Source organism: Lepidochelys kempii, chromosome 21 (assembly GCF_965140265.1).
Source record: "Lepidochelys kempii isolate rLepKem1 chromosome 21, rLepKem1.hap2, whole genome shotgun sequence".
NCBI classification, from domain to species: domain Eukaryota; kingdom Metazoa; phylum Chordata; order Testudines; family Cheloniidae; genus Lepidochelys; species Lepidochelys kempii.
The window spans coordinates 3,177,788-3,198,404 of NC_133276.1; the positions used below are offsets into that span (position 1 = coordinate 3,177,788).

The 20,617-nt window shown below is 43.3% G+C and overlaps 1 protein-coding gene across 12 annotated transcripts in view; it reads left to right on the top strand.

The window, feature by feature from the left end:
- The window catches only part of KCND3 (potassium voltage-gated channel subfamily D member 3), a 416,732-nt gene that overhangs the window by 361,839 nt on the left and 34,276 nt on the right, over positions 1–20,617 (top strand). For all 12 annotated transcript variants that reach the window (XR_012155846.1, XM_073320252.1, XM_073320245.1 and 9 more), the window contains one exon: positions 5,011–5,173. Coding sequence is in view for 11 of the 12 variants with exons in the window: in XM_073320252.1 (XP_073176353.1) it covers positions 5,011–5,173 (163 nt within the window). In the remaining variant the exon portion in view is untranslated. The remainder of the gene's footprint in view (positions 1–5,010; positions 5,174–20,617) is intronic.

The following is a 20,617-nucleotide window of genomic DNA, read 5'->3' on the forward strand; positions in this document are numbered from 1 at the left end:
GGCGTCAGCATTGGAGAGACCTATTAAGTCTCATTCCAGTCCAGCCTACTCGAGCCAATGCAGAATTGCTCCTTACAGTATATTTCCCAGTGTTTGTCCAAGTCAAGGTAAGAATATCTTAAGCAAGCTTCCTCTCCACACACTATGCTTGTCTGACCCTTTTATAGCGCTTCCTTTGAAGCCCTGAGTAACAGGGCAGCTCGCAATCGGTCTGTATGAACATACTAAACCGAATTCATGAAAATGGAGCATGTGCCAGACAGTTATTACACCTTCTGCAGATGCACAGTAGGGCTGTCTCTATGCTGCAGGTCAGCAGGGTTGTGTTTGAGGCATATGATTAATTTGCAGTTCTACTGCGTCCAGGGGCAGCAGGGGAAAAGGGAAAAAAAAAAGAATCTTGACAGCATCAAATGAGGCAGAAGAGGTTATTGCTTAACAAGAGCCTTTAAACTATCTTTGTGTAAGGCAGTGTCTAAAAAGTTAACAGACAAAGAATGATTTATTGATTAGAGGCACCGCATGGGGCTTTAGCACACTGACTGCAGGTGAATCCAGAAAAGGGGCTCTGCATGGTTCAATTAAACTTCAGCCAGTCGTGCGAGGCAATTACTGAAAATTCAGAAAACTGAAAATGCTACAGAGATGTGAAAGGCTGCTGTCACTTGGCCCTTTATGCCTTAAATAGAGCCTTTTGCTGGAGACAAAGGAATGCAGTAGCCCAGAGAAGATCCTGTCATGATTTTTTATGTCAGATATTGGGCCAAATAGCCTATGCACCTTTCAGCATGGAAAGAAAGCACACAAGGGACCCTCAAGCACAATTGTGGATACACTGTGTGTAATGGACTGGAATCACAACTGTGTTCCACCAAGCACTCCGCATTCCACACAGAGACATCCCCCAATCCCCACTCCACAGCCAGATTGGCGCATGGACCAGCAAATACCTAAAGAGATGTAATAAGCGAAGCACAAGAGAGCAGGCAAAGGAGAGCAAGTTTTAAAAACAACAAGATGGGCTTAGGGCTAGGAGCACTCTCAGCACTTTGCAGGGTTGGGCCCCATAAGAGAACCCAAATTTCTGTCATGTTACTGTGCCTGATCAGGTATTTTTCTACTTATACATCAGCACAGGGGTGCAGATAGTGATGCTGTAAAGTGTGTGAATGGCCACCCTCCAGGTGTAACCCCAGGTGGGGAAAAGCTCAAGTTTATTATATTTGAATAGGATGGTCCTGGGCTGAAGGTGCTGGGTCGGGACTCACGAGAGCAGGGTTCAGTTCCCATCTCTGCCACAGACCCTTGGCAGGTCACCTCTCTGTGCCACATCTGCAAAACAGTCCTCCCTTTCCCACACTCCTTGTTTTGTTAATTTCTATTGTGAGCTTTCAGGCAGAAACCAACTCTTCCCACATGTGGAGCCCTGATCTTAGTCAGGGCCTCTTTATGGTACCCTAATGCTAATAAGAAACCACTGCTGGTGACCACAGTCAGCAAACAGCTTATTTTCCCCAATGAAGGAAGATGCTAATCCAAGCTTGTATCATGACTAAAAAGAAAAGGAGTACTTGTGGCACCTTAGAGACTAACCAATTTATTTGAGCATAAGCTTTCGTGAGCTACAGCTCACTTCATCGGATGCATCCTGTGGAAACTGCAGAAGACATTATATACACAGAGACCATGAAACAATACCTCCTCCCACCCCACTCTCCTGCTGGTAATAGCTTATCTAAAGTGATCACTCTCCTTACAATGTGTATGATAATCAAGTTGGGCCATTTCCAGCACAAATCCAGGTTTTCTCACCCTCCGCCCCCCCCCCACACACACACACACAGACTCACTCTCCTGCTGGTAATAGCCCATCCAAAGTGACCACTCTCTTTACAATGTGTATGATAATCAAGGTGGGCCATTTCCAGCACAAATCCAGGTTTTCTCACCACCACCCCTTTTTTTTTTGTGTGTGCATTTTTTTTAAGAGATTGCCTCCTAGTGTCCAAATTTCGATACACCTTTGTTAGCAACTGTCTCACACAACATCTCACAGTACACACACTTCTTATTGTCATTTACATTGCAGTAGCAACCAAAGGCCAACCTACCAGGGCCCCAATGTGCTAGGTACTGTACAGACATGCAGGAAATGGCAGTCCCTGTCCCAGTGAGTTTATACTCTAAATGACAAGACGGACAAAGTCGTAGGGACAAACAAGTGGTCTAGGGAAGAGGGTAGGGGTGTCACAACAGGATGCATGCAAATCTTAGCCAGTCAGGAGGAGCCATCAGAACTGACCACTCCCTTAGTGCATTCCAAAGTTATAGAAGCGGAGCAGCTTGGGAATTGTCTATCACACACATTTCAGTTTGGGATGCTGAAAACAAAACATTCCAACATTTCCAAATCAACATTTTTGGGACCTTTTCATTCTGCAAAAAATGTCAATAATTTCAGCTTTCCATCCCAGTTCAGGAGGAAAAATATGTTCAAATATTGGAATGTCCCACCAGATAGAATTTCTGCTTATGGCTCTGCTCTGCATAGGAAGCTTTACCCATCAAAGCTCATGGATGGTGGAAGCAGGCAGGCAGATTTGCCAGCCAGCAAATGGTAAAAAGGTAAAGCCCATAAGTCAGTTTGAGCCCCTGTCCTCAGGGTTCACGGCATTAAAACAAAAAGATCCAAAACATGAGCAATGTAACTCAAAATACCAGGTCACAGCAGCCAGAGACCTTTCTTTCCAGTTTTCAGTAAGCAGAGCAGAGATGGAACACACCCTTCTCCTGGCCCCCTTTTCTACATTTCCCCCTTCCGATCACAGCCCCGCCCTAGATGAGCCAAGAATTAGGCAGGGAGCCAGGGAATCCTTTACATGCTGAACACAGGCAGAGCCTTTCCACCTTGTCCCAATGGAGCTGTGCTCCTAAGTCTCATAGGAGCTTTTGAAAATTCCACTTCTTGTGCCCAAAAGGTTTGTAACCTGGGTTCTCATTTGCAATACACATTTAAACAAGTTACAGTAATGCCTGAGTGCCTTAATAATGTCTGCTCTACTGTTTGTTTTTGTTTTTCCTTCCTCCATCTTATAGCCATTTGTATTTGCTCTGATGGTAACATACACAATGAATGCTTTAACAAGGCAACTCATATATGCCAATAAGTTCAGTTGATAACTGACTTAATCATGTGCCTATTACATCACCTGGGTGCTAACTACAATGCAATCTTTACTGGCTGCTCTGAAGACACTGTAATCCATTTCTCCGGGTGTGAGTTTGACTTGTCTGACAGTCATTTGCAGAAGAGAGCACTGAAATCACTTCTGGAGGCAAGTGATCATTAACACCCTTCTCCGGCCACGGTCACCTCTGCATCTGTTGAGAGCAGGGCGGTTGCTGAAGCATTGCCAGTAGCTGGCACGCCATTAGAATTCCAAATTCTGATAAGCTGTGCTGTGATATGGAGGAATCATGAGTGATGGAGCAGTCAGCTGGAATTAAAGGGTCCAATCATTTGTGATGCAATATGGGGATTGTGTCAGACTAAACCGTAAATTCAGAATCCCAATTACCTTCGCTACAGTGCTTTGCCTTCACTATAATATGGCAGTCAGTGAGCTAGAGCAGCGAATCACCTGTCGGAGTCCAGAGCAGTTACAGGAGTTTGTTCCCTTAGGGAATAACAGCCATGCTGCTTCTTATTGCAATAGTGAGTAACCACAAGTCAAAGCATTGAGGGTTTCTCCACAGAAAGATAGTGCTGGGTTTAGGTATCAAATACAGCAGAAAGCTTTTGCAATATGCAAAATAAAAACACAAACCAGCAGTAAAGTAGCACTTTACTCTGCAGTAGTTTTTGTCGTGTGAAATCTAAAGAAGTTAAATCAACATGATTTTCAATTGGTATAAAAATTAAGGGGATTCTTTTATCTCTACTTATACCAGCATTATTCCAAATTCAAAATAAAATTGTTAATGAAGAGAGAGTTGTACAGAACGTAGGTTGGAGTTTTCTGAGATTTGTTTCAATATTTTCCATTCTCCAGTTGGGTTCACGTGCCTGAATTTCTCATTGAGTTTGGGGTTTAAATAAATCAAAAATTTCTGAATATATGTGAAACCAGAAGTATCCATTGGGATTTTATGTAAATATATAAATCAACCTAAGTTTTCCTTATTAATCCTAAGTGAATCCTTCAATGAACACAAACTCAGTTTTGAGTTTGTAAGATAAGCCCAGCAGCAGACCTGGCTTTGGGTTTCAGTCATTTTGCAGAGCTCTAAATCATAGCTTTTCTGACATTTATTGGAGCCAAAGGGCCTAAATCTCTTCTGACCTACCGTGGGGTAAATCAGGCGTAACTCCACAGACATCAGTAGCATGACACCAGTGTAAAAGAGGTGGTAAATCAGATCCCTCCATTACATGTGATTTGCTACACAGATTCAGATCACTGGTCCATCCTGGCCAACATCCTGCCTTCAGCCCTGGCCAACACCTGTACTTCAGACAGACATGAATAGCGAAATCCAAACCTTAATGCAGCTAGCCAATAGCATAATGCTGCACATTGTGAGAAAACGCCTTCCTGATCTCTGTAGTGATCATCTTATGCAGATACCATGACATGAGATTGCCACTCTCTTTAGTTGTGGACCTAAAATGAACCAGTCCTTTTGAAAATTCCAGTTACAGTTTCTGACTATATATTCACTGGGGACCAAGAGAAGGCTGTTCTAAGTTTTTGGTAAGGCTCCTGTTCAAGGCCTGACTTTGGCTATTATCAAGACACTCTCTTTGAATCCAACGATACTTTTGCCATGGAGGTAGTATTAGGATTGTTTGGGATGAAATGCACCAATGCACTATTGTTGGCTATTAGACTTTACTGTCCAGCTTGACCTTTCAGTTTATCTGCATGCTCAGTGAAATTACACAGACTCTTGGCATGGCTAGCTTTGTCTAAAGCAGCGGGCCCTCTTTTTGTCTTTGTTTCCCTTTAGTTATGGTGACATGGTGCCCAAGACGATTGCTGGAAAGATATTTGGCTCCATTTGCTCGCTGAGCGGAGTGCTGGTCATTGCTCTGCCTGTCCCAGTTATTGTTTCCAATTTCAGCCGAATTTATCATCAGAATCAGAGAGCTGACAAGCGAAGAGCACAAAAGGTAAGTCCCATTTATCCCAGACAGCACCTTCCACTGCCAGACTGCAGAGTTTACAGTCACACCGCATTAACGGTGACGCTGCTTTACTGGTAGTATCACAAGCCACACAGACGCAACATGAGCATTTTATCATGATGGGAGTTGCTATCATTAAGGGAAGAATAAAAGATATACACAAATCACAGGGCTAGGGCACCTAGACCATTCCCCCACAGGGGAAGGATTGTTCGTTATGATATTGTAATGAACATGGTCACATTGGTATTTAACAGTTGTCCCTGTGTCACACAGCGTGGCCATTGGGAACTTTATGGGAAAAGCAGGGATAGAATTCATAGCCTTCTGCTCCAAAAGCCCAACTTGCTACACTTAAGCTAATGGCAAATCTCAAAATCATTGTGCATAAGTCATGTGAGACACAACTGCCACTTCTGTTTGTATCTAGTAAGGGCAGTGGTACACCCACACACCTTACCTACATCTACGCACATGTGCATTTACTCACACCTACACAAACACACTCATCTGCCCACATCAATACCCACACAATCTAGTTCACTACAATGTATTTTCATCTAATCTTGTTTTAAATGTATGAAGCAGTGGGGTTTCCATTGCTGCCCTTTATTACACACCAGCCTGGTTCCACTGTGATAAAAAACGTACATCCTTATTTTTTATCTTTATCAGGAGTTATTCACCCTTTTGGCAGTGCGGTCCCTTTGTAGTCTTATCGTGTCCGAGCTTTTTTAAAAAAAAAAATAAATAAATAAAAAGCTACTGCATGTAATACATAATTAGATGCTGACCACAACCACCAGCCCCTGGGAATTTCTGGGGTTTACTAGTGATATACTAATACACATGCATTGCATTCTTCATTTTGGACCTGCCAACTTACACGAGAGCCAGGATTGCAGAATCAGATTCTTATAGCTCCTAGAGACTAAGGCCCAGTATACACCTAAAATTTAGGTCAACCGAGCTCTGTCGCTCAGGGGTGTGAAAAATTCACACCTGAGAGATGTGGTTAACCCAACTTAAGTCCCACTTTAGACTCTGTTAGGTGGATGGAGGAATTCTTCTGTCAACCTTGCTACTGCCTCTCAAGGGGATGGCTTACCTACAGCAATGGAAAACCCTTTCCAACACTGTCGTAAGTGTCTACACTACAGCTGTGCAGTTGCGGCACTGTAGCATTTATAGTGTAGATCTAGCCTAAATATTTCTTATCTTCTGTGCAATGTTGTCTGCCAAGAATCCAGTGCTTAGGGGACTTGATGGAAGGTAGTAGAAGAAAGATGTGTTTTTTCGGCCCCAGGCAGGTATCTAGGGTGTGTCTCCATCTTGCATCTCAGGGGGCAGAGATGGGACCGGAAAATTTACAAATGTTGGCATTCTGGACCTATAGGATAGCAACAAATGGACAGCTGCCATGCAGAAATGAAATGCATCTGCCATATATTAGTTCTGAGTGTTGCATCTACATTCAAAATGGATTTGACAGTGTATATATATCCTTTAAAATTTTACAAAAATTCTCCATTTTACCAGTTATTTGAAATGTAGAGTGTAACACAATGTAATTTAGATGAAAAACATAATATAAATATGAAATATATATAAATACACACACACACACACATGCCCATTTGGTAAAAAGTGCCATCCACACAGTGGTTTCACATGGCATTAGCCATCATGTGGCTGGTATGAGTCTCTAGTAATTCACGTAGGACCCAGTCTTGCAATGTGATCTGACTTCAGTGGGACTGCATGTGGGCATAGGGCTCACAGAAGCAGATCCCTTTGGGTTTAAATTTTAATGCTTAGTAGCTTATACAGCAGAGCCTCACTGTATTTCTATACGTTTCCAGTGTTGTAGCTGTGCTGGCCCCAGAATATTAGAGAGACGAGGTGGGTTAGATGATACCTTTTATTGGGCCAACTTCTGTTGGTGAAAGAGACAAGCTTTTGAGCTTACATAGATCTGAAGAACAGCTCTGGGTAAGCTCGAAAGCTCATCTCTTTCACCAACAGAAGTTGGCCCAATAAAAGATATTACCTCCCCTACCTTGTCTTTGTATAGCTGTACTACAGTCCTGCCATATAAATACCACAAATGCATGAACCGGTAGATTAGATTAGAAAAGCGTTAGTGTATAGCAGTTTGGTGAGTATTTATGTATATCCCGCTCCTCCATTAGGTGACATAGGCTCTGATCTGACATCGCTGAAATCAGTGTACAGATTCTCGGCTGGTGTAAAGCAGCGTAGCTCCAGTCACTCCATCAGTGCACACCAGCTGAGAATCTGTTTCTGTGTGAACTTTGATTAGAGATGTTTCAGAGGAACAGCCGTGTTAGTCTGTATTCGCAAAAAGAAAAGGAGTACTTGTGGCCCAGGCTTGAGAAGCCTCTCGGCATACTGAGCTTTGGCTTCTTGGCTTTATGTTGTGGTGCAACCTGGAAGATAGAAAATCAAGTATCCACAGACTGGAAATCGACCTATCCAGAATTCCAGTACAGCCACCTGGTTGGACACGAGGTTATATTTCAAGACAGCAAAAGTCTAGCCTCTGCTGGTTCATCTTTGCAACTTCTAAATTGCGATGTATTGTATTTATTATAGGAAGGATTGAAGCAAGCAAGGTATGCATAAGGCTGCATAAATTCTCAACTACCACACCACTCTAAGGCTTTGTCGTCACTGGAACTTCGTCCGCAAAACTTTTGTTGTTCAGGGGTGTGAGAAAAACACACACACCCTCGAATGACAAAAGTTTTGCTGACGAAAAGCGCTGGTGTGAACAGCGCTTGTCAGCAGGAGAGCTCTCCTGACAACAAAGCTGCCACTGCTGCTTGTGGCTGGAAGCAGCTACACTTCGCGCCTTATAGTGGCAAGGCTGTAGCCCACAGCTGTGTCACTAAAAGGTGCATAGTGTAGACAGAGCCTAAACTGCCTTATGCATATACTCCAGTTACCATCTGGAGAAGCGAGCATCTGCCTGTTCATGAACTCCTCACCCATCTACCTGCAGCTTGTCAATCAATTAAGTTAGACTATGTTCCAATCTTGATATTCATAGGAGGTCCTTCGAGAGGAATGAGGCCATTAATCTGAAAGTGGATTTCATCATTGTTATCTGTGAAGGCTGAGATCACTGCACTGTTCCAGTGCTGCTTCCTTATAGCCCCCCTGTTAAATCTTTGTGACATTTAATCACATGTAAAATCAAGCTGCTCACCTACCTACGTACCAGTGAAAAAGACCTGAGTGCTGTAGGTAGCAGAGCGCATGTGCCCCTTGCAACGAATGAATGTTGTTATGGATACAGAACCATCCTCACACAAGTTTATATTTAATAGTGGAATAATTTTACTATCAAACCAGGAAGAGTGCAAGAATTTTCAAAGGAGATCAAAAGACACCAAAAACAAAGAGACACCACAAGGTAGCTTCAAACCCCAGAGATTGCTGTACAGTAACCAGATGGGTCTGTAATATAGCAGGGGGGATGCAGTCATGTCTCTGTTCTGGAGCAGAGCATCACAGGAACAGCTCAGAAAACAACACAACCAAGAGGAGAGAAGAGCCAATGACATCTATCTCACCGATGCACAGTCTATTCCAGCAGGCATAATGTTTAGGCCATGGGTTCTCAAAGCCTTTTAGTGTGTGGACCACATTTACCATAGAATTGAGCCTGGATCTTCACGTGCTTCCACTGGTGTAAATCAGGAGTGTATCTACTGAAAGTCCATGGAGTAATGCTGGTGTAAAACTAGCAGGAGTGAGTGAAGAATCACACCCTTTGTCTCCTGGGCAACTCTCCACCCATTCACAATTGCTTACCATTACTCTTCCCAGTGAGTGTGAAGTGCTACCATTCTGAGCAGAGGTGTTTTACATCTCACCTTTCCATCTACTTTACACAGGAGTAAATGATTACACTCAGAGCCAGGCAGGGGAGACCTATGCCTGGTAGGTTGTAAGAATATAGTAACCAAGACAGAGTATTTACATTCAGTGTATGTCTACGCTACAGGTTCCACTGCGGTAGCATTGTCGTGTCAACACTTACCAGAGTGATGGCAGAGGTTTTTCCATTGCTGTAGTAAACCCACCTTTCCAAGAGGTGGAAGCTGGGTTGATGGAAGAATTCTTTTGTTGATGTAGTTGTGTTTACAGTGGGGTTAGGTCAACCTCAAGTATCTGACACTGCAAAGGTCCAGCTGAATCTTGTTGCCGAGTAGGAATGTTAAATAACGTTCCCTGCAGCAAATCTGAAAATAAAATAAAAAACTGGTGATGGGGATGACTGGTCTTTTTTATGCTCTAGAGACAAATATCCAGTAATTGACTTTCTTCTAACTAGCTTAAATAGCACCTAGGCACCGCCTTGTCTTTTACAGAAGAGACTGAAGCAAAGATATTAAGTACTAAAGTGTCTGTTGATAAGTCCAAGTGACAGCCATTGCAACAAGAGCTGTAATGAGTTGAATTTCTCCTTCAATAATGAACAAAGAGCAATATATTATTAAATACAAGTTTTATAAACACACATGGAAATGAATAAAATCAAGACTGAGCTGTAGGAGAAATAAATAAAACATGCATATGCTCCAGCATCTCACTCGCAATCAGAAATGACTGTAGAAAATAATTTGATTCTGAATAGAGTTTGCGATAGACAAGGAATCCCAAAGCAATTTAGAAAGCACTGATACTGGTAAGGATGGAATATGAGGCTAAATCTGGACTTTTCAAAGCCTCCTAAGGGATTTGGTTGCCCAGCTCCCATGGGATTAGGTAATTAGGTGCCTTTTGAAAATCACAGTCTCAATTCCTATCCTCTACTCTGGATGAGCGTTGAAGCATATTGTGGAGTCATGGATGGAAAGCTCCCGTCTCTAAGATCTCCCAGAGTTCCAGCTGTCTCAGGACTCACTCACTGTCCACCTTCTCTTACAAGCAAAGTGTGGTATCGTGAGCTTGCAAAACTGCCTCTGGTGTTGCATCTGTTCTGTGCTGATAGGGTTTCAGTCTCTAGCACTGTCAATCCTCCAGCTTTCTCCAGCAGTAAAATCCTCTTTTAAAATTCAACACAAAATCCCCTTCACTGAACAACTGCATCCCAAATAGCATGCTCCATCAGAATCCCAAGTCCGAAGAATGCATTTCAACAGGTAATGAACAGGACCATATTACAAGCATTATAACTAAATATCATGCAGCCCCAATGCTATGTGCTAATGGAAAATTTAACTATGGTTCCCTGGAGGACAGATCCACAATCCATCCCACCTGCGTGTAGAGACTTCTATTTCAGACCTCGGAATCACAACATAAAGAACAACCAAACCATGTCCAATTAACAATTAATTTCCCAGAACTGTGAATTTACAGGTCACTCAGATACCTTTTAAGCAACTAAAAACACAATCCATTCATCACTAAATAGCAACATCTATAACAGATTCAAATTTCTAATTTAAAAAAGAAAACATCCTCCCATTGCCTTCATTTACAATATCATTTGTGATTAAAAAAAAATTGTAAAGAGAAATATGCCTTTGTAAATGTTGTTTTGGACAAATACTGCACAATATTCTGTTATTATGGCAACATCTCTGAGCTCACTTATTTTACTGAAACTAACACAACAGGCCCTAACTGAGACTGGGGCCCCATTATGTACATTTAGTGAGAGACAGTTACTACACTAAAGAACTTACTATTTAAACAGATGACTCATCCATGGTCACACAAGACACCTATAGCAGAACCAAGAATTGAATACAGATCTCCTGGGTTCTAGGTCCATCCCATAACCACAAGCCTATCCTCCCACATTGCTATGGTATCATCTCCATGCAGTCAGTATTCATATTGAAGATTTTTGCATGGATTCATTTTTCTCCCTTTTTTTGTTGGCTGTTGATCTGTTTTGTAAGGAGGATATATGCTGCTAACCTTCATGCTCACATGATTGATTGCTGCTCTTATCAGAGTTGCTGTATTGACACACACGGCGTATAATTTTTTTCCTAGATTTGAATTTCTAATTCCCCTTGGCATTGCATAAATTGCTGGATTTGTAAAGTTTTCTCAAGTCAGAAGCATGAGTAATCCTCACATGCTGATTACTGTAGGAATACTAAAGAGAAAGAAACACACACAGCAATGAACTAATGATAGTCTCACTGGGGATTTGTCTATGGGAGTTTAGAAGCTACTATAAACATCATGTGGATTCCAGCACCATCCCCCGGAGGTTTGATTTCCATCTTCTGGAGTAGGACAAATATAAGTAATGGTTAAATTTTCCACCTAATAATAGTAATAGCTCTTTTTATCTGTAGATCTCAAAAGGACTTTATGAAGGAGATAAACCGTATTACCCCCATTTTACAGACAGGAAAGCAGAAGCACAAAGAGGTGAAGTGACTTGTCCAAGGTCACCCAGCAGGCCACTGACAGAGCCAGGAATAGGGCACAGGTCTCCTAAATCCCTGCCGCCTGGATCACATACCAAGCTTGTCACTTTACTGTAGTTGGTGCGTATTGCGGGATGACCTGATGGGGGAGAGACAGAGCGTGTGGCACTGGAAATACATGTCTTAGCAAACACCTCTGGGGGAGGGAGCAGGGTTGAGCTGTGAAGTCAAGAGGCAGCAGGCATGCAGCAGAAGAGAGACTGAGATTGAGACGGCTTGGCAGCAAAGAGAATAAGAACCCTGGGAGCAGGGTGACGTGTCCTGAAGACAGACTGCCGGAGATACATCATGGGATCCCAAGGTGTGGCAATATGGTTCCTAGCTACGGTTTGGGGCTGAACTCTGAGCACGAGCAGAAAGATCTGGACATAGTAGATGGAGGATTCCTCTCTCTGGGCTGTACAGATGGAAGATTCAGCCCCACTTCTCCCGCCCCCACTTCGTCTGAGTGTAAAATAGAGACAGAAGCCCAGGGTGGAAATCTGGCTTGCTATAAAAAAATGAGTTGAGCGAATCTATTTTCTGGGTAAGATAACAGAATATTTAACACAATAATGAACCTCTCCCTCCCCAGGCACGTGACTATCACTTTAGGAACAAGTGAGCCACTGAGTGGAGTGCGGGGGGCTGCAGAGCTGTACTGAACCCTGCAGGCTCAGAGGAGTAATAAGACGAAATAGAACAGTTCCTCCTCAAGGTGTCTAGTCTGCATCATCCTTCAGGGCATGCATACTAGATCCCCATAGTCCCTGGCGAGACCTCTCTGGAACATGGGCTAGTGCAAGGAAGGAAGGGTGGGGCATAGGCCTTGCCCACTAGGGGATGCAGCCAGGTAACAATTCTAATGCTTCCCTGAGTACAGGGAGTGTAAGTGTGTCTGGTATCAGAGGAGTCTTGCAAGGAGGGGCGGGACAAAGCTCCTTGCACATGTGCTAGCCCTGTGCATCCACATAAGGGTTGTCATACACTGTTCCCTTTAAGGAGCAAGCTAAGCGATGGCATTTTTTGCATGAAACACCACAAATGCATTTCCTAGGTTTCGGCCGTGCTAAATACGCCTTGGGCTCACTCTCTCTTTTCTCCATCTGTCACCAGCATGGTAAATATTTTGAGTGCGTCAGTTACTGTAGATGCTTTAAAAGAACTTCAGTCTATTGCAGGAAGCACAACTGTTATGGAACATAAATACATTTTAAAATCTGGAGCTAGAAATGGTTTCCTCCTGTTTTAATGAACTCTTTTAAAAGGAGTAGGCATAGCTGAAGTGTTACTGCAGTCTGGCTATTCTCAGTAGGTCAGTGGTACCAACTGACACATTTTAGGGCAGCCCTGAGGCTGCTCTAAACTACAGCAAAGTTAGGACAAATGTAAAGCCAGTCTGAGAATCAGGGCACACCCCACTCTGCTGTATCCAGTGGAGACAAGCCACAGCAAAACATCTGAGTCATTAAACAGAAAATCTCTCTGTCAGCAGCCAGATACTCCCCCCTCCCTAATCTACAACTTAATATTCAGACCGTGTATTTAAATTCTCTTCCAAATTTCCCCAGCCTTTGCAGTTTTGCGCAAAAGAATTTCAATTTGCAGGCTCCTAAAACTAGAGATAAATGCAGCTGAATGCGTGACTTAGACTTGGGTCATCTAATGAGCAGTAATAAAGGCAGAAATAATGTGAGCATGTCATATCTGGCTGAATGTGATGTTCAAATAGATGTACAGATAGGAGGATAAGAGTGAGATTAAACCTGAGTTTCCAGCTTAATTTGAGCTTTAGGTACAGCTGTATTATTTCAGAAAGTTGAGAAATGGGAAGGCATTCAACAGCACTTATGCTTCCCTACTTTATCATATGCTAAATCCCAGCTGTTGTTGCTGCTCAGGAGGTATTGGCCTAACACGGAGATGAGTTCAAATGGCATGAGCAAATATTTGCAAATGTTTATTAAAATCCACACACGTCTGTGAAAAACAAACAGATAAAATTTTGCCTTAAAGAGGAGACAAAAAAAAAAAAATACCCATTATCAGTTTAAACACTTCAAAGATAAATTGCTCTTCCCCCAAACTGTATTACCAGAGAATTAATTACAAGGAGATCTGGCAATCTGAATTCATTGTGCAGTGTTGTCAAATTCTCTCCTCTGGCATGCAGCAAAGACCGGGTCAGCCTCAGTGGGAGATGAATTGATCATTTCTGACAAGTTTCATTTGGTAAATTTGAGGGGGTGGCGGGGGATGTTTATTTCTGAGTGATATTTTAAGAACAGAACTTCTTCCTGACATTGATACAATGCTGCTCTTGAGTGAATGTCACAAACACCTTTGAGTCTGAGAACTGGAATATTTAAAAGATTCGACAGTGGAGTGGCTCTCCGGCTCAGATCAGTATTAGCATCTCTCTCACATAAGGGTTCAGTTTGTACTCATGCTGGTATGGGCGCAGTGAGAAGAATAGGCAGGTACAAGTATCTGATCTGGGCTCTCCGGGCAGGAAGAATGAGGATTGCAAATGTTCTAAAGCACCCTCCAGTGTAAATCCGTAGTAACTCCTCGGAGAGGTTTAAGACAAACAAAAGGAAATCTTTCTTCACACGACGCACAGTCAACCTGTGGAACTTGTCTCCAGGGGATGTTGTGAAGGCCAAAACTAAAACTTGGTTCAAAAAAAGAACTAGGTAAGTTCGTGGAGGATAGGTCCATCAGTGGCTATTAGCCAGGATGGTCAGGGACGCAACCCCATGATCTGAACGTCCCCAGTCTCTGTTTGCCAGAAGGTGGGAGTAGAGGACAAGGGATGAGTCACTCGATAATTGCCCTCTTCTGTTCGTTCCCTCTGCAGCACCTGGCATTGGCCACTGTCAGAAGACAGGATGCTGGGCTAAATGGACCATCGCTCTGATCCCGTGTGGTTATTCTTATGTTCTTATATTCTTAATAAGAGACCCCTAAATATGCTCAAACCCCGAACAGTTTCCCTTTGGGGAGAGGAAGAGAGAAAGAATAAACCTTATGTGACAGATGTTAGTCACATTATGCAACAGATGTCATAGTGATGATGGACGTATAGGAACCTGAATAAAACAGAGAAGATTTTTGACTGCAGGTTTGATTCAGTTAAACTTCCAAAGGTTTGAGTGCCTTTGCAGAGTTCATGTGAATGATCCAGAAATCTTGAGCCTATAAGACTGGTGGAGAATCTTGAGAGAACTATTTTTCAGAGAGAATTTAGCCTTATGGCTTCAAGGGGGAAAGCAGGTGAGACCTTAGTAGCAGCAAAGCTCCTGTCTTCACACAAATGCCACAAGTGGTGACAAAAACAGGAAGGGAGGCAGCAAAACCCCACAGACGATATTAGCTCTGTCGGGCAAACTGCTCCGAAACAAAATGTTTTTCAAAGTGTTGGGGGAGGCCTCATTTCTCCTTAATCTCCTGGGGACATTGACACTTGTCCTTTGTGTCACTTAAATTGTCCTGCTTTAAAAATAACCAGCTCAGATGCCTCATTGAGTTGGAAAGATTCTATCAAGCATAGCAAACAAAGTAATAACAGAAATAACAACTACAGATCCCCTTTCCAACTGCAAAGCTGCTGGGGGGAGAGGGGGTCTGGAGGAAGCTGTTTGTACCAAGTCTTGTGTACACTCCTCTCTTCTCTTCTGAGAACAGAGATCTCCCCAAGCTGCTCCAATTACAGTCCAACTAATTATGGCAGTACCAAGCCCCTTGGCTCCAGCATCATATCCCCGGGAGAATGAAGTGTTGGCAATAAACAGTAGCAGGAACTCTGGGCTCTGTACAATTATCTGGGTATAAAACTTGGGGCCTGATACTGGGAGGTGCTGGGCACCTGCAAATCCTACTGAAGACAGCACTGCTCCAGACCAGACCCAGGCTTGGAAATTCTGCAGGCTGTCATGGATTGTGGGGTCTCTGCGATTGGGTCCTGCAGCCCTTATAACCCAATAGGGCAATGCTAGGGAGTAAGGGCTGTGTGATGGAACCCTCAATTTGTAAATTTAGGGCCATTTCTTCTCATTTCCTCTTCCCATTTATTACTGACTAGTCCTAAGCTTTCTATCTAAGTAGTTAAAGACACTTGCCATATCTGCTCTCGGTGAACCCTTCCATAGACTAAGCACATTCAGCCCCATCTTCTCAGGGCTCTTGTATTGCATCTGAACCACGCATCTTGCTTTCAATAGCAAAGAGGCATTGCTAAGCTCAGCAGTTTCCTGGTCACACAATGTCAGTGCCCTCATGTCTGCAACTCTAGGAGTCATGTGGTTTTCACTCAAGGTGTCTTCTTCTTTTTTTTTTTTTTAAGGTCAGTGCAGCCGGCCACAAAGAATCTAAAGGACTTTTGCCATTTGTTGGTTTATTTGTTGTTCCCTTTCAAAAGGCATTGCCTTGCCAGTTACTAAGCGCGTGGTGTTTTGGACCCTTGGCTAGCTGGCTTGCAGCCAGTTTTGCAAGGTGAATGTGAAACCTGGTTAGTGTTTCCACTTTTTAAACAAAGGAGACTCAACTCTGTTCTAACAAAGCCACTTCAGGCCCCACTGCACATGCCTTCCTCTGGACTGCTGGCAAACAGGGCTGCTAAGGCACCACTCTCATGGTACACACCTTTGAACAGCCCAGCCAGTCTATGTGGGCTCAAGAAGTGCCTTTTCTGGTTGGCAGGCGTACTAGCCCATAAAAAAAAAACATACCATGACTTGCCCCTCCGCTCTTCAGACTTCTCACTGCAGAGGGTATGCCCCACTCTTCGCAAAAAACCTCCTTCTGGTCCCACTCCAACGTGGAAGAAAACATGGGTCTCACTCTTCAGTGCTATTACAGGGGAGTGTGCGCAGTGGGGCGGGGGGTGTAAAATCCTGCAGCAGCTGTGTGATTTGCAGCATCAGCCAGGCAGCCTGTGTTGCTGTTGGGCTGTCGTCTGGTGGCCAAATCCTCCTAGAAGCACTGGCACCGGCAGCCAGCGGTACTTCGGAGCAGCCAACTCGGCTGAGGTGGGCAGGACTCTGAGCCAGGTGTGTCTCCGGGGCTGTCCCTCCTGAAGCCCTGCCCCTGTGCTAAAAAGGCATACTTTGGAAGTAATTCTGGGTAACGTTGGTGCAGCTAGGAGATTGCTGTGGACAATAGAACATGCAGACATTCCTTTGAGTAGGGGCATGTCACTGATGTTGGCAGACATTTGCTGGCTTGCTGAACGCAGTCAAACCTCTAGAGCTGCCCCTGGTGCTCTAAGTTTGGCAAAGTGAGTTCTCCCACATCTGGATGTGCCAAATCTTGGCTTCAAACCACAGATGGCAGGTGCTCAGGCTGCATCCCGGGAGGTTTTCTGGAGCTTTTCCAACATAGCAGGGGGGGAAATTTGACTGAAGGGATTGGGGGGTTTCAACACACACGCACACAATGAGAGAGAAGTGTAAGTGTAAATACTCAAATGCCAAAGTATTCTGTGGACAACAGTGTTAAAGGGTCTTTATGATAGAGTGGTTAGATTTGCTAAGCAAGCAAAGATATTTAAACAGCTGATAATCTCAAAGTGATTAGTATGGTTTTAGTGCGGCACTTCACACGAGCTAATCTGAAATTGTCCACTTCCATCTGAGTATAAAACTTCAGCAACCACAGAGCTTCCACAAACCTTCAACAGATTCCAGGCCTTCGGTAAATATGCTTTTGAGTATTCTAGTTTAGTGTGTTCAGTATGTTTCATTTATTAGCCAGTGGCCTTTGCTTACAGCATTTTGACCCTAGAAGCTCAGGAAATGTGTTGTAGAAGCTTTGAAAGCCTTCTTGTTCCATTATGAGCATCCAGCAAAGGACCAAACACCAAATGTAGATAAGGGGAAGTACTATGAGACAGGAATTCATTTTCTACAGCTGCTCTCACATAAAACTATATCCCAAAATGCTTTACAGTTCTGAACATTACATGCAACCAAAGAGTATATGGTATAAATTAGGAAAAGCAGTGGAATGGGCACATTGTCTGGCAGAGGAATTAAAGCATTCAATCATACGACTAATAACAGAGAGAGAGGGAAATAAAGGGAAAAGGAAGAAATAATATCTTTTTAGATAGGAGTCGATGCGGTGAACAGAGATACAGGGCAGATTATTCTAGGCAGCAAGAGCTACACCACTCTGGCCGCTCAGTAAAAGACTTAAGGGTGGCAATTCTGCAACAGAAAAGCTTCAAAAACAGACTCCAACGAGAAACTGCTGAGCTTGAATTAATATGCAAACTAGATACCATTAACTTGGGTTTGAATAGAGACTGGGAGTGGCTGGGTCATTACACATATTCAATCTATTTCCGCATGTTAAGTATCCTCACACCTTCTTGTCAACTGTCTAAATGGGCCATCTTGATTATCACTACAAAAGTTTTTTTTCAGAGTAACAGCCGTGTTAGTCTGTATTCGCAAAAAGAAAAGGAGTACTTGTTTTTTCTCCTGCTGATAACAGCTCATCTTAATTAATTAGCCTCTTACAGTTTGTATGGCAACTTCCACCTTCTCTGCATGTATATATATATCTTCTTACCATATGTTCCATTCTGTGCATCTGATGAAGTGGGCTGTAGCCCACAAAAGCTTATGCTCAAATAAATTTGTTAGTCTCTAAGGTGCCACAAGTACTCCTGTTCTTTTTGCGGATACGGACTAACACGGCTGCTACTCTGAAACCTGAGAATGTTTTTGCACTGGCAGCTGTAAATCTGTGGAAAGGACGGAAGAAGTAGCTGTGGAAATGTTTAAAAGGGAATCAAGGCAGCACCAGGAAAAGTCAGAAATAAATGTCCTTCTGACTGTTTTGCTTTTGTTATTTTCTTCTTGAGAAGCACTTTAGACACAGCCTGTTCCCTGCATTACAGCGCACATCCCTGTAGGCACGGAAAATGTGACGGCAGACAGAAGAGAAGATGAAGAGTGATGATGATGAAGAGAATATTTAACACTAGATTTATAGCATCATCTTACCCCTGAGAAAGATGTCTGACACATCTGTCAATAGAGATAGCATTAGCATATGTGATTTGCTGCCAAGTGGGTTTGAAATTTTCAACGTGGTTGTCTCATTCTTTTGGCTGACTCGGGGCAGGATGCCCTGTGAAAGTGGTCATCCTCTGGAGCATGGAAGGGAGAAGACTAGGAGAAGCTAACATTGAAACAATCTGGCTAAGCAAGGGAGGCATTATCAGAGCTCTGCTCAGATCCATCAGGCTAGAGGACAGGGAATGGTTATTTAAGGACCATTTAAAGGAAAGAGGTAGATTGCAAAAGGGGAAGAAATAAGGTTAAAAACTAGAGCTGGTTGACATCTTTTCAACAAAAAATTGCTTTCCAGAGGAAATGAAAGTTTTTCTTGAAAATTTTTAGGTTTTTTTATAAAAAACAAAACAAAAAATAATCAGCATTTTGATTTTTTGAAATGTTTTTCCCCCTTTTTACCTCCCACCTCCTCAGTGGAGGTAAGGGAGAGTTCGGGAGGGGGAACACTGAAAGTTATTGGAGGGTTTTAAAAAGTAAAGCATTTTTCTGATTGCCCCCCCCCAAAAAAAAAAGTAGCAAAAAAGTCATAGGATTCATTTTCTTTGATTTTTTTTTAACCTATGTAGCCTTTTCCAGCCATCTCTAGTTCAAACTCCTGCTCTCTCTTCCCCAAACTGCATAAGACAATTATTTAGATGTCCCTAACCCATCCTCTGAGGGGAGGATTCAAACAGGTGAACCAGAGCTGAAAGGCTCCATCTCCCACCCATGTGCACATACTTGAACACTGACCCTGTTTAAAATCATTTCTTCACTCATCCATGAGGCACTGCACATCTGTTGCAGACCCTGACAGATGCCCCCTTTCTCTGCTATCACCCATTACTGGGTTGTAGGCTGTGACCCTTCGAGCACCTTTACAAATCTCCCCCACCCTTTGGTGGTTCCTTGGTCACCCACGTGAAAGGGTTTCCTCTCTGCTCCCTGCAGGGATGCAGCGCTGCACTTGGAGAGCACTGCCCAGGTGGCTAATTACATAACGCCATTGGTAGGATTTGTATTAGTTAATGTTGTCTTCTCCACCTGAGGTGTCTAAATAAACCAAATCCGAAACTGCCTAAGCCTTGTTGAGAAGAGCCGCTAGCAACATGCTCAGCTGAAAGCACTGAGGAGCCTGGTACTGAGCTCCAGTGATGCAGCAGGGACTGTCTTTTTGTTCTATGTTTGTACAGCACCTAGCGCAGCGCAGCTCCTATGTGCTATGACTGGGACACCTAGGTGCCACAGTGATACAAATAATACATACTCATCATCGTTTGGGGATATTGCCATCTGCTTGTGAGTACCCCACAAACAGAAGAAGCTAAATTCATTGGAGAAATTGCTCCTTAGGAAATATTTACCCAGCTTTCCGCTCTCCCATGGTAAAGCAAAACTCTTCTGTTTACTATGCAGACTGTGGCGTGATGATAATTCGAGCCACCTGTTGTTCATCTAAGTGTAGCTGCTGAGACCTAACTCAGCATTAACTCTGAACAAAAACAACAATAAAGAGGCAATTTTACATATTGTCCACCGGCTCCGTAATCCGGCAGCAAGTTCATTTTAGTCCACATAAGAAGCACAAGCTTCGTTAGCTATTGAGTCAGGACAATTAGAAGCCATTCTAGTAAGAACATGTAACAGTGCTGGAATGCAAAAACAAGGGGCAGAGAAACAAGTAACCATGACAACCCTAGAGCTATCTGCTGACAAATTAGGGGCCCATGCAGAATGTGAGACAGGTTTCTCAGCTGGGTGCTCAGGAAAGCACGGGAGGGTGGCAGTGGCCAGTTTTTTATTGCTATTATTATAAGGACATGGGATGTGCCATGGACTCACATTCCATCTTTTAGGACCCTTTTCCTCCTGTTATTGAGTGTGACCACAGGGCCGGGATT